General features: G+C 27.5%; 4 protein-coding genes across 4 annotated transcripts; all 4 read right to left on the bottom strand.

Annotated features, from left to right (window-relative positions):
- Positions 1-5,444: 5,444 nt before the first annotated feature.
- LOC122860291 lies at positions 5,445-6,092 on the bottom strand. The gene has a single exon (XM_044164035.1). The coding sequence runs from the start codon at positions 6,090-6,092 to the stop codon at positions 5,445-5,447; it is 648 nt and encodes a 215-aa protein (XP_044019970.1).
- A 1,242-nt stretch (positions 6,093-7,334) lies between these two features.
- LOC122860299 lies at positions 7,335-8,414 on the bottom strand. Its single transcript, XM_044164049.1, has one exon. It carries the CDS (start codon positions 8,412-8,414, stop codon positions 7,335-7,337), a length of 1,080 nt encoding a protein of 359 aa, XP_044019984.1.
- A 147-nt stretch (positions 8,415-8,561) lies between these two features.
- LOC122860307 lies at positions 8,562-9,530 on the bottom strand. The gene is made up of 2 exons (XM_044164061.1): positions 9,200-9,530; positions 8,562-9,112 (listed from the first exon to the last, which is right to left on the bottom strand). Exons 1-2 carry the CDS (start codon positions 9,528-9,530, stop codon positions 8,562-8,564), a joined length of 882 nt encoding a protein of 293 aa, XP_044019996.1.
- Positions 9,531-10,317: 787 nt separating this feature from the next.
- Positions 10,318-12,054, bottom strand: LOC122860315. The gene is made up of 7 exons (XM_044164072.1): positions 11,969-12,054; positions 11,504-11,875; positions 11,043-11,438; positions 10,832-10,978; positions 10,680-10,745; positions 10,412-10,612; positions 10,318-10,322 (listed from the first exon to the last, which is right to left on the bottom strand). Exons 3-7 carry the CDS (start codon positions 11,347-11,349, stop codon positions 10,318-10,320), a joined length of 726 nt encoding a protein of 241 aa, XP_044020007.1. The 5' UTR covers positions 11,350-11,438; positions 11,504-11,875; positions 11,969-12,054.
- Between the last annotated feature and the right edge of the window lie 477 nt (positions 12,055-12,531).

Raw genomic sequence — 12,531 nt, forward strand, 5'->3', positions numbered from 1 at the left:
ACTATGGTTAGAGGGGGGGGGGGAGAACTTAATTGATATGTTCCTATGTTTATCGTAATTTTTCTTATATTTACTGATTTTTCTTTGATATTGTTATATTGTTTTCTACATTTTCCTGTATATTTACTGATATTTTTCCATATATATCGTATTTTTCTTTATATTCAGTGATTTTTCTTTTATATTTACAGATAATTTCCATATTTATCGTATTTTTCTTTATATTCAGTGAGTTTTCCTTGATATTTACTGATATTTCCCTGATATTTTCTCATAATTATCGGACTTTTCTTTATATTCAGCAATTTTTTCTTCATATTTAGTAATTTTTCCTTTATATTTACTGATATTTTCCCATATTTATCGTTTTTTCTTCATATTCCCTGATTTTTCTTTGATATTTTCCTATTTTTGTCTATATTTTCATTTATATTTACTGATATTGTCCCTTATGTGTCGTATTTTTCTTCATATTCCGTGATTTTTCCTACATATTTACTGGTATTTCCCATATTTATCCTATTTTTCTTTGTATTCAGTAAGTTTTCATTGATATTTACTAATATTTCCCTGATATTTTCTCATAATTATCGGATTTTTCTTTATATTCAGCGCTTTTTCTTTTATATTTACTGATATTTTTTATATTTATCGGTTTTTCTTTCGACTTTTTCTTTATATTTACTGATATTTTTCCATATGTATCGTATTTTTCTTTATATTCAGTAATTTTTCCTCCATATTCACTGAAATTTTCCCATAATTATCGGATTTTTCTTTATATTCAGCGATTTTTCTTTATATTCAGTAATTTTTCTTTTATATTTGCTGATATTTTCCTATATTGATCGTTTTTTTCTACATTTTCCTTTACATTTACTGATATTTTCCATATTTATCGTATTTTTCTTTATACTCAGTAAGTTTTCCTTGATATTTACAGATATGTCCCTGATATTTTCCCATAATTATGAGAGTTTTCTTTATATTGACCCCTTTTTTTTATATTTACTGAAATTTTTCGTATTTATCGGTTTCTTCTTCATATTCAGCAATTTTTTCTGTATATTCAGTAATTTTTTCTCTATATTTGCTGATATTTTCTCATATTTAACGTTTTTTTCTTTATATTTACTGATTTTTCTTTGATATTTTTCTATTTTTTTCTACATTTTTCTTTACATTTACTGATATTTTCTCATATGTATCGCATTTTTCTTCATATTCAGTGATTTTTTCTTCATATTTACTGATATTTCCCTAATATTTTCCCATAATTATGAGAGTTTTCTTTATATTTACTGATATTTCCCTAATATTTTTCCATAATTATGAGAGTTTTCTTTATATTTACTGATATTTCTCCATATTTATCGGTTTTTTCTTTATATTCAGTAATTTTTCCTTCATATTCACTGATATTTTCCCATATTTATCGTTTTTTTCTTTATATTCAGTGATTTTTCTATATTTTCCTTCATATTTAATGATGTTCCCCATATTTATCGTATTAAGATTAAGGGACTTAGAAAATTTTCGGGGGGGGGGGGGCGGGGGGGCCAGCTGAAAAGCGAAAACAATAGGAAATTAAAATTCTCTAAAAATAATAACAAAATAAAAACCTTTCAGTGTGAAGTTAGCTGAAATAAAGTAATTTTTTTAAATAGGATACTTGTAATTTTTTTTTTTTATTATAAACAAAAAAGTTATGCAATTTTAATATGAATATTGCCCCAAAAAAAAAAATTTTTTTTTTTTGTCATCATTTTCCATCTTAAAATTAAAATTCGTTTGCTACAAATTCTAAAAAAGCTATTAGACCTATTTATCACTATTTTTCTTTAATTTTCTACAAAAGTACATTTTAACTCTTTTTCCACCCTTAATTTTTGAACTACAAATTAAACCCTTTTCACTACAAATTACTACAAATTTCAACTTTCATTTCATGTTTCAAAAAAAACATCTATACACAACATGAAACTTAAATTGAATTCAATATTATAATGTGATAATTTGCTATTAAATCATAAATTATTTATCTCATTTTTCAAAAATTGTTTGACATAAATCTTTATAAAAAAATAATGATGCTGTTTATTCATATCCTTCTCCAGATATCTTCTTAGAATGCTTCTACAATTTATTTGCAGGGTAGTGAAAAAAAAATCAGTGTGTCGGCCATGTAACGCTCGGAGTAAGCGAACGCTCGGACCGAGCAAGCATTTGCCCATATATTATGTTATTGATATTTTATTATAATTATTATTTTATTATTAATATCGATATTATTATTATGGATATAATGAATCGAAAATTCAAATGATATACATACTATTATTGAATTGATATTATTATTCTTCATAATATTATTGAAATTATTATTATTTATAATAATATTATTGATATCTATAACGATACTATAAATAAAAATAACAACAATAATTTCAATAATATCATCGATATTAATAATATCAATATAATATTAATAATAATATCAATGGTATGAATCATATTAATAATAATAATAATATCGATATAATATTGATAATGATAAGATCAATACTGACATTAATATTCAAGTATAAATATTAATAATTATTAGTATTCATATTTTCAAATATTATTATTATAAATGTTATTATTAATATAATTAATATCATTTATATTATGACTATAGTCATTCCTAATTCCTAATTCCTATTCCTAATTTATAATGTTATCAAAATTATTATTGACATTCTTATTCTGTATAATATTATTGAAATAATTGTTATTAATAATATTATTATTGATATATATTAATTCATGGTATGCATAATAATAACAATAATGATTTCGATAATATATCATCGATAATAATAAAATCATTGATATTAATATTAATATTGATATATAATATTAATAATAGTAATAAAAATAATAATAGTACTGTCAATAATATTCAAATATAAAGTTTAGTAATTATTAGTATTTTTATTTCAAATATTATTATTATAGATATTGTTATTAATATCAATAATATTGTTAATAATTGATAATATTGAAATTATTGTTGTTATTATTATCATTTATATATATTCATAGTATAAATAATAATAATAATAACGATGATTATATGAATAATAATAATATTGATAATAATTTTAATAATATCAATGGTATTAATAATAATAATAATATCAATAACGATATAATATTGATAATATTATCAATATTTATAGTTTGGATATTATCGCAATATGATCGATATTATTATTATAAATATCATATTGATATCATCATTTATACTATAATAGGGTTCTTCGATTCTTAGAAAAGGAATCGATCTTCAAGAATCGAATTTGTAAGAATCGGGTAGCCGATATATCGCCACAAAAAGTACTCGATTCATAAAGAATCGATTAAAAAATCGTGTTTTTATAATTATTTTTTTATTAATTTTTTTAATCATACATTATTTGTTATGTATACACAATATTAAGGCAGTATGTCAAAATATTGAAAAAAAATTCCCTCTCACAGATTTTGATCAAAGAAGGCCTATTTTTTAAGTGAAATAAAGATCTATTTTATCAAATTTTTTTTGTAATTTTCTACCACGATTTGACCGAGATAATTAGGGTCAAAGTTGACAACAATTTAACACTTTAACACACAAGTATAGGAAGCATCGGAACGTTTTCACTTCTATTGAAAAAACGCTCTCACAGAAAACCTTTATTTTACTACAGCTTATACTTCTTTTAATAACAAAAATAATTAAAAAAAAATCATTGATTTCTACCACGAATTTTAAAAGTTATTAATTATTTAAGACGAAAATTTAGGGTCAAAAACGGTCAAAAAGTACCAGGCGAAGCATTGAAAATCTGCTGAAGTAGTATTAGTGTGTGTAAATACGAGGCGCCATCACTCATACTTCTAAAGACGCGTCAGTAAAGTATACAAATTTTAGACATTAGAGGGCACTTATTATTTTTTTAAGCTATGGTTACAAGGGTGCCTCTTTGAACCCAAAGAATTATCCTACCTTGGGATTTACATACTGCCTTAATAGAAAAAAAACGAATGAAATTGAATGAAAAATATGATGTTAAAAAAGAGAATATTATAAATATTAATAATAAATAATTAAATATTATTATTATTCATTAAATATTAAATATTAAATAATATTCATATTTATAATAATATTTATTATTTATATGAGAACTGTCAGAAGCCAATCCTCAATCATCAAGTGTCAACGAACTTTGTTGTTTCTTTCTAATTTTTTTTCTTTTTTTATTTTATATTAAAAAAGAGTTTAAAATAAATACAAATGGTGGCCTAGGTTTATAAAACCTAGAACAATGCGCTTTGTAAGGGCGAAAAACAAGACCGATTCTTTGGGCGATATTCGGTGAAAAAGAATCGTGAATCGATTAATCGGCTCTGAAAAGAATTGGATAATTGTACTCGATATTTTTTTCAAATTTTTCGGTCGTTTATTTTTTTTTTTATTCAACGATATGTAGTGTCACAAACTGTTTTTTTACAATATTTTTTGAACCGCTGAACCGAATTAGTCGATGTTAAAAAAATTAAGGTTTTTTTTCTTTCCAAAAACAGATATGATATTTTTTTTTACTTTTTGGGCCTTATTAGATTCAATATGCCCATTTTTGGACATGGCCCAATTCCAAATATTGACCGATCAATTCCGGAAATGTTTCAATCGACGACGCTTCATCTGTAGACTCTACGATATTTTTTTCAAATTTTTCGGTCGTTTATTTTTTTTTTTATTCAACGATACGTAGTGTCACAAACTGTTTTTTCGCGATATTTTTTGAACCGCTAAACCGAATTAGTCGATGTTAAAACAAATTTAGGTTTTTTTTTTTTCCAAAAACAGACATGATACTTTTTTTTACGTTTTGGGCCTTATTAGATTTAATATGCCCATTTTTGGACATGGCCCAATTCCAAATATTGACCGATCGATTCCGGCAATGTTTTAATCGACGACGCTTCATCTGCAGACTCTACGATATTTTTTTCAAATTTTTCGGTCGTTTATTTTTTTTTTTATTCAACGATATGTAGTGTTACAAACTGTTTTTTTACAATACAAGGGTACATGGCGCGCCTTCAGTGCGCCTCCATACCTACCACTTTTATACTTTAAGCCGTGTATCCACTTTCAATTTTTAAAGCAGATAAAATATTATCAAATATATTAAACCAAACCAAAATAAAATGATGAACCATATTAATTAATTTATTCATTCATTTAAGAATAATTCTTTATACACATAGTTTTTAACAATATTACTTTGACGTTGATCACCTAAAAATATGCGAAGTGATCGCCATGATCTTACTCTTGAAAATGCAACATATATTTGTCCATGATTAAAAACATCTTTACGTAGATCAAGACCAACTTTATCAAAAGTTTAGCCTTGACTTTTATTTATAGTCATCGCAAATGCAATTTTTATTGGAAATTGTCGACGTTTAAACGTAAAAGGATAAATATTTTCACAGTACAGTGTAATACGATGTAAGAACATGATATTTCCTGCTTTATCACCTGTCAAAATTCGACACCGAATAAGATTATTTGCAAGATCTAATATTTGTAATCTTGTTCCATTGCATAAACCTTCGTTTGTACTTAGATTACGTAGAAGCATTACAATACAATTTTTTCTCAAATTAAGTTGATATGGCGGAAAGCCTGGAGGGTTCAAAGAATTCAAATATTCAGGTAAAATTGCATCATCAATATCTCCGTTATCACAATTTTCTGTACTGTCTATTCCAGTATATATTTTTTCTGTACTTTTATCAAGTAATTCAACAACTTCTATATTTATATCATCAACATCAATATTTCTAGCTGACAAAACCGCGATTTTTGCTAAGTCTGTATATCTATGATTTTTGATTAAATCTTCAAACATTGATTTTACTATGTCATCATTTCTTGGGGCTACACATCGCTCTGGAACCGGAAAAAGGTCATTATTATCATTTAACGATCCGTTCCCAACATTTAAAAGATATTTCACAAATTCGGTTTCTTCTGGTAATGCTCGCATATTTTCAGTTAATGAATAAGTTATAAAATTTTTCCATAAATAACTAAATTTTATAGACAAATTTACTACTTCACTGCGAGTTGCATTTTTTTTGACAGGTAACAATTGGCGGAAATCCCCACCTAATATCACAATTTTCCACCAAATGGTAAATCAATTCTAGTTAGATCACGATAAAGCCAGTCAGCAAATTCCAAGCAGTGCCTTGGTGCCATTGGAGCTTCATCACACAAAATTAAATCTATTTCAAGTAAATCCTTTGCTTCTTTAGATTGATATTTTATACTTGACGTTGAATCAGCAAATAATGGAACTGGCATTCCAAATGTTCTATGAATAGTTTTTTCTTCAGGAAGCAATACAGCTGCGATCCCTGTAAAAGCCATCATAGCTAGTTTTTCCCTTTACTTTTTACCAAATGATAAATCGTTGTATAAACAAACGTTTTCCCAGAGCCACCTGGCCCATCAATATAAATACATGAATCAACAATATTTCTTGTTTCAGTGAACAAAGCAATATTCAAGATTTTATCTACTATTGCTTTTTGTTTTAGATTTAATTTTGCATATTGTTCCTGTCCAATTCGTTCATGATAAATTGTCGACATTCCATCATTGTATAACTGTCTATCAAAAATTTCAAAATTAGTTATCAATGGCATGGTAGGGAAATTGTTCATATTCGAATTTTCTCGAGATAATAAGTGATTTATTTCATGGTAAGCTCTTGCATGTGATTGATATAAATCGTAATCTTTCTGGAAATCTTCAGACATAGCATCTTTAAATTTTTCCCAAAGATTTTCTGGTTCAACTGGATGACAATGAATCAAAATGCTTACAAACAAACGTCTTAATTGGCCAGGCATTATCCATATTTCACCTTCAGTGATTGCTCGGTCCCATTCAGCATCATCTTCGATTAATCCCAACGCCAGACATGCACTGTGATAAGTATCATGTATGATACCATTAACTGTTCGAATATTTTCATAGCTTGTGGCCCCTTTGACTGTTATTAATAATAATCTGAGGTGAAATAGTTCAACTTGACTCGGACTAATTGAATACATTCGTCCAATTACATCAAAATGTTTTTTTCGCATTTCCCATGAAGATGCGTTTCCCCCTGTTCGTTTTTTAAATACGTAATGTAACGGAATTTCGGAGTAAGTGAATTGATTTGCTATTGGATCACGTTGGTTTAGATTGAAGTAATCCATCAACATAGTTTGTGTGTTCAATGCATCATAGCCTCTTCACTTGCTTCATCACTAATAGTAATGCTCTGCTCGTTCGGTAAATAAACAGGCAGTCGTATAATTGAATGATTTTTGTTTTGAAGTGGTCTTCCATATATTCTATCGCATGCCTCAACTGGACTAACATATCTCGAGTCTATATGATTTTTAATTTCATCATGATCAATGGTATTGTTATTATTATTATCATTGTTGTTATTATTTGTTATTTGAGCAGCAGCTTTATCGTGACCCTTGTAAATATATTTATAGAGATATTTTACTGACTTGATACTTGTAACAATTTCAACATTAATATGACAATTGAAAGTTTTCAATAATATAGGGTTATATGGAACGACATATTGATTATCTGTTGTTGATCCGTTAGGCAAAAGAAAATCTCCAGTATTTCTACGACAATAAGTAGGATAACCATTTTCATCCATTGTTGTCTCGTTTTGAAATAATTTTGGAAATCTTTTAGAGCATCCTCCTTTTTCATTTTTGCACCAATCACCACAGGCATGAATCATATTTTTTATAACTATATTATGAAGTATAGGATAAATATTCGAATCAGGAATTTCTGCATAAATATACTTATCAACTTTTTCAGGAGTAAGCATTTTATCGCCATGTTTCAAAGTAACTAATAAATGAATATGAGGAAGTCCACGTTTTTGATACTCGACGACATATACAAATGCAAGTACTTCACCAAATAATTTTTTCTTTTTTATTATTGTTATCAGTTCATCCTTTTTTATATCAAATACTCGTGAAACAATATCTGGTCTGTCTGATGCTATTTGGCCAGGCAATAAATTTTCTTGGATTTCTCGCCAATTTGGATTACACGTCATAGTTACAAAAAGATCAGGTTTACCAAATTTCCTCACAATAGCCATTGCATCTTGGTAATACATGTTACGTGGGGAACCTGTGAATGATGATGGTAGAATCACCATTTTTCCGATACGATTATCTGATTTATCAGCTGACCGTTGTAAATAATCGATCATTCCTCGATAACTATCAGCACGAATTTTTTGTTGATTTAAACGACAGAAAGTCATTCGATCTTTTTCGATTTTTACATAACTATCAACAATCCATTGCTAGAATAATCGACCACCCATTATAATTATGTTATTTTCTCTGGTAGCCATTCTATATTTTGTATATGCTGCTCGAGAAACCCGTTTTTGTTTATTAACACATGATCATTTATCATGCCATCCTCTTGTACCATGAGGGTAATACATTGGATACACCCAAGGCTCGATATTGGGGTTCATTGAACTAACTAATTCTAATTTTTTAGTCTGCTTATTCCGTATTGATACATAAGACCCTGGTATTTCACCATCAGCAGTAGTTGTAAAAATAGCAGCAACCTCATTAACTCTCTGATCATTGTATCGTCTCTCATCTATTCCTTGTCTATTCAAAAAAATTAAATTCATTTCAGGTTCAGGTTCTAATGGATTGTTGCTCACGGCCTGACGTATTTCCTCATGCATCATCTGATAAGATTGAGCATAAATATTGCATTCACGAAGAGCTTTATCAATAGCGTCAACTATTTGTCTATCCAACTGCGATGATTCATTACATCGAATATTAGATGATTCGTTTTGGTCAACAATAAAAAATTGTCCAAATGCTGGTGAATCATTAGATGCGGGGTACAGAGATGTATTCAGTTGATAATATATTTGACCGTGAATTTTAAAACAATAAGGTCCAGAATGGTTGTTAGGGTTGAAATTGACTAAGTTAGCATTGAATGAAGCGAAAGCAAATTAACTGTTATAGCACCTCATTCTCTCTAAAAAATGTTTAGAAAGTCGATGCACACCTGTGAATAAATCTGTCAGTATTTTTGGAGGAACTGGCAAAGTTCCAAGACAGACTTCACCATGACAACAACAATCATTGAATGAATTTTTTTTATTCCCTGGTTCTTCTGCTTTAAAATGTTTTGCATTACAGTGCTTACATAAAACAGTCATGCTACCTATGTAATGTTCTTCTATATTATTCAGATCTAATTCAATATTTTGTAAATGAGCTTGTTCTAAAACCCTTCTCTGTCGAAAAGATCGTTGACGATTTGCATTTTTTTGACGTTTAGCTCGTTGGAATTCCTCTTCTTCTTCAGGTGTTCTCTCAATTCTCTGCCTCGGCATTTTTTCAAAAATTTAATTACGTTAAAAATTAATTAAAAAATTAATCGATAACCTATAGAAAAGAAACATTCATTTTAACAGAACATAAAACATTAAAATCAATTCAAACTACCTTACTTGGTAATTAAATAATTGATATTATGCTGATGTTAACAGTGAAGTCAATACAAAATTAATTTATATAACTTAGCACGTTGATCATGTAACCACAAAAGTGATTATTATTTATTATTTATTATTTATTTTCAATTTTATATGTTTTATTTATTGACAGACTCAATATAACATTTGAAAAGCATTAGTTACTATGACAATAAGCATCGTGTTATTCAGATAGCCGCGATTTTAAAAATCTCTTTTTTCCCTCAGTTAATTTATCCGCTAGATAGTTACGTGGATGTAAAGTGGAGTGCTTGAATTATGTATATATGCGCAATATTCTTTCACTCAGTGTAAGCTGTAAACATAACAATATTGATAGACATCTGTCACGATCAAATGAATCATATTTTATCAACACGACCATAAACCTCAATGTATGCCTAGCTAGACTCAAATCAAATGGACAAATGAGATGATTCACAATCAAAAATGTAAAAAAAACCTGAAATAATCATATTTTTTTTATTTATTTTTTATTTCTAATATATAAGTAATATCACAATTTATGTAATACCATAAATTAATTAATTAGTAATTAATCAATTTACTTAAATCAATTTTAATCAAAAAGAAGCAACACATTCGCCATATACCAACTAATCTTAATATTAGCTGATGCTTAATTTTAATCTTCAATTTTTTATCAAAATATTATTAATAAATATTATTATCAAAATATTATTTTTGATAATTCATTTAATTTTTTTTTTCATCAATGCCTGATGATGATTTAATTTGCAATGCTGCTGCTGGTTTAGACACATCATTTTTAATTAAATCATCACTTTTATCATCAATTGACCCATCACTTTCACATCCAACCGACTCATCACTAATAGAAATTGCACTGTCATCACATTCATCACCATTTTCATCTTCAATAACAAATGGTTCAAGATTTGTACGTGCACGTTTATGTGCTAAAAAAAAAAACAATAAAAATTAATACACCATAATTTAATCCAACAAAAGAACATTTATACTTACAATTTGTTGCTGGTGCATGTTTTTGTTCTCGTTTAAAGCATTTTTTTTGTCCTTTTTTAATGGCTACTATAACCAAATTAAAAAATGATAATATATATTTATTTATTATATACAATTGTTTGTTTATTTAATATGTATGACGTAAAACCTACTATTTTGTAATTTAATTGGTGTTGGTGCTGGTACATTTGATACAACTGATACAACTGGTACAACTGGTACAACTTGTGTTGACGTTTGTACAACTGATGGAATTGGTACAGCTGTTGTTGGTGCTTGTACATTTGATGTTTTAATTTCTATAAACAATTATATAAATAATGAAATCAACATACAAAATTGATTTTAATATATTAGACAAACCATTTTGTGATTGAAATATTGTTGGTGCTGGTGATACATTTGATACAACTGGTACAAATGATGTTGATGATTGTACATTTGATACAACTGGTACAAATGGTGTTGGTGCTTGTATATTTGATACAACTGGTACAAATGGTGTTGGTGCTTGTACATTTGATACAACTGGTAAACGTGGACGTTTACGTGAAATAGGATGGAATGATAAATCCAAAGCATTATTATCCATTTGTTCAATATCATGACGAATAATAATGTCAGTCATGTTAATCAATTGAAAGTGCATGTGTATCATTTTTCCTCTCATTAAGATAGGAGCACCAACCACAAATATTGGATTTTCAACATAATTAATCACATGGACACGAAATTTGCTTCTTATGAAGCCTACTATTTCTGAAAAAAAAAATAACAAACGAATGAATTAACAACCCTAAAAATTAATTGAAAGCAATTTTTACCAATGACATCAGTTTCTTCAAGCAATGAGTCGAATGGTACACGACGAACATTAATTCTGGAATTAAATTTAATTCTGGATTATGAAACCCATGAAAAAGAATGTCTGTGTGAGATTGAATATGAAAATCTACATCCAAACATTCAGGGTCACGAAAACGTGGTATGCCTAGCCGAATGTTTCCTCCCAATAATTCAACAATTAAATTTAATTTTATTTCATCTTTCCATTTTTGACACATTATGGTTCCCCATAAAATACAACGAATTTTAGTACCATCTTTATTTGATAACACAAAATCTGAGGACATGATATTGGCTTTTTTTCAATTGATATAATGTCAGTCATAGATGTAACATACCCTGTAACATTTCTGTCAAAAAAAAGTCATCAAAAAAACATTATTTATTTTGTTATTGTTTTATTATTTTATTTTTTTTTTAAGTTTTATTATTCTATCACTTACATTCCTTTCTCATTATCCTCAACCGCAGTCATTTCTGCGGTTGATGTATATTTTATATCAGCCATTTATTAAATAATAAAATAATATATCACTAATATATTTAAATAAATAATATTATCAATAAATATTATTAAAATAATATTTAAATTCATGTAATAATAATTGTATAATATAATAATTGTAAAATATAAAATAAGCTTCACGATTATTTACGACTCAGCTGACTTTACGACTGACGACAATTTTCTTGTTAATGTTTGTTACAACATACAACAAACTCCTTGACAACGGTTACCAACTGTAAAAAAAACAACTATTTTTCATTTAAAAAAAAAAGAAATCAGTTGGTATAGTCACACTAAAATCTAAATATAGAGAAAGAAAAAAAAATAAATAAATAAAGAGAACCGAGAGAGAGAGAAAGAATATCTAGGGAAACAAAGAAACCAATCACAGAAGAAAGAACCGCCGTTACTTTTCTTCTTTTTATAATAGGATTCTTGTAAACAGCAAGAAAAAGAATAAAAAATCCTACGAAACACTTAGGGTGCACCTTGGGGAAC

This window comes from Aphidius gifuensis, linkage group LG1 (assembly GCF_014905175.1).
Source record: "Aphidius gifuensis isolate YNYX2018 linkage group LG1, ASM1490517v1, whole genome shotgun sequence".
Taxonomy (NCBI): domain Eukaryota; kingdom Metazoa; phylum Arthropoda; class Insecta; order Hymenoptera; family Braconidae; genus Aphidius; species Aphidius gifuensis.

Excerpts from the sequence above, each read along its gene's own strand:
- LOC122860315 (XM_044164072.1), bottom strand. The coding sequence starts at position 11,349 with ATGAGAGGAAAAATGATACACATGCACTTTCAATTGATTAACATGACT. Across the intron at positions 10,979-11,042 it reads AATATTTCAATCACAAAATG|AAATTAAAACATCAAATGTA; the intron begins GTTTGTCTAATA and ends AATTGTTTATAG. Across the intron at positions 10,746-10,831 it reads ACCAATTAAATTACAAAATA|TAGCCATTAAAAAAGGACAA; the intron begins GTAGGTTTTACG and ends ATTTGGTTATAG.
- LOC122860299 (XM_044164049.1), bottom strand. The coding sequence starts at position 8,414 with ATGACTTTCTGTCGTTTAAATCAACAAAAAATTCGTGCTGATAGTTAT.
- LOC122860307 (XM_044164061.1), bottom strand. The coding sequence starts at position 9,530 with ATGCCGAGGCAGAGAATTGAGAGAACACCTGAAGAAGAAGAGGAATTC. Across the intron at positions 9,113-9,199 it reads ACTGACAGATTTATTCACAG|TCAATTTCAACCCTAACAAC; the intron begins GTGTGCATCGAC and ends ATGCTAACTTAG.
- LOC122860291 (XM_044164035.1), bottom strand. The coding sequence starts at position 6,092 with ATGCGAGCATTACCAGAAGAAACCGAATTTGTGAAATATCTTTTAAAT.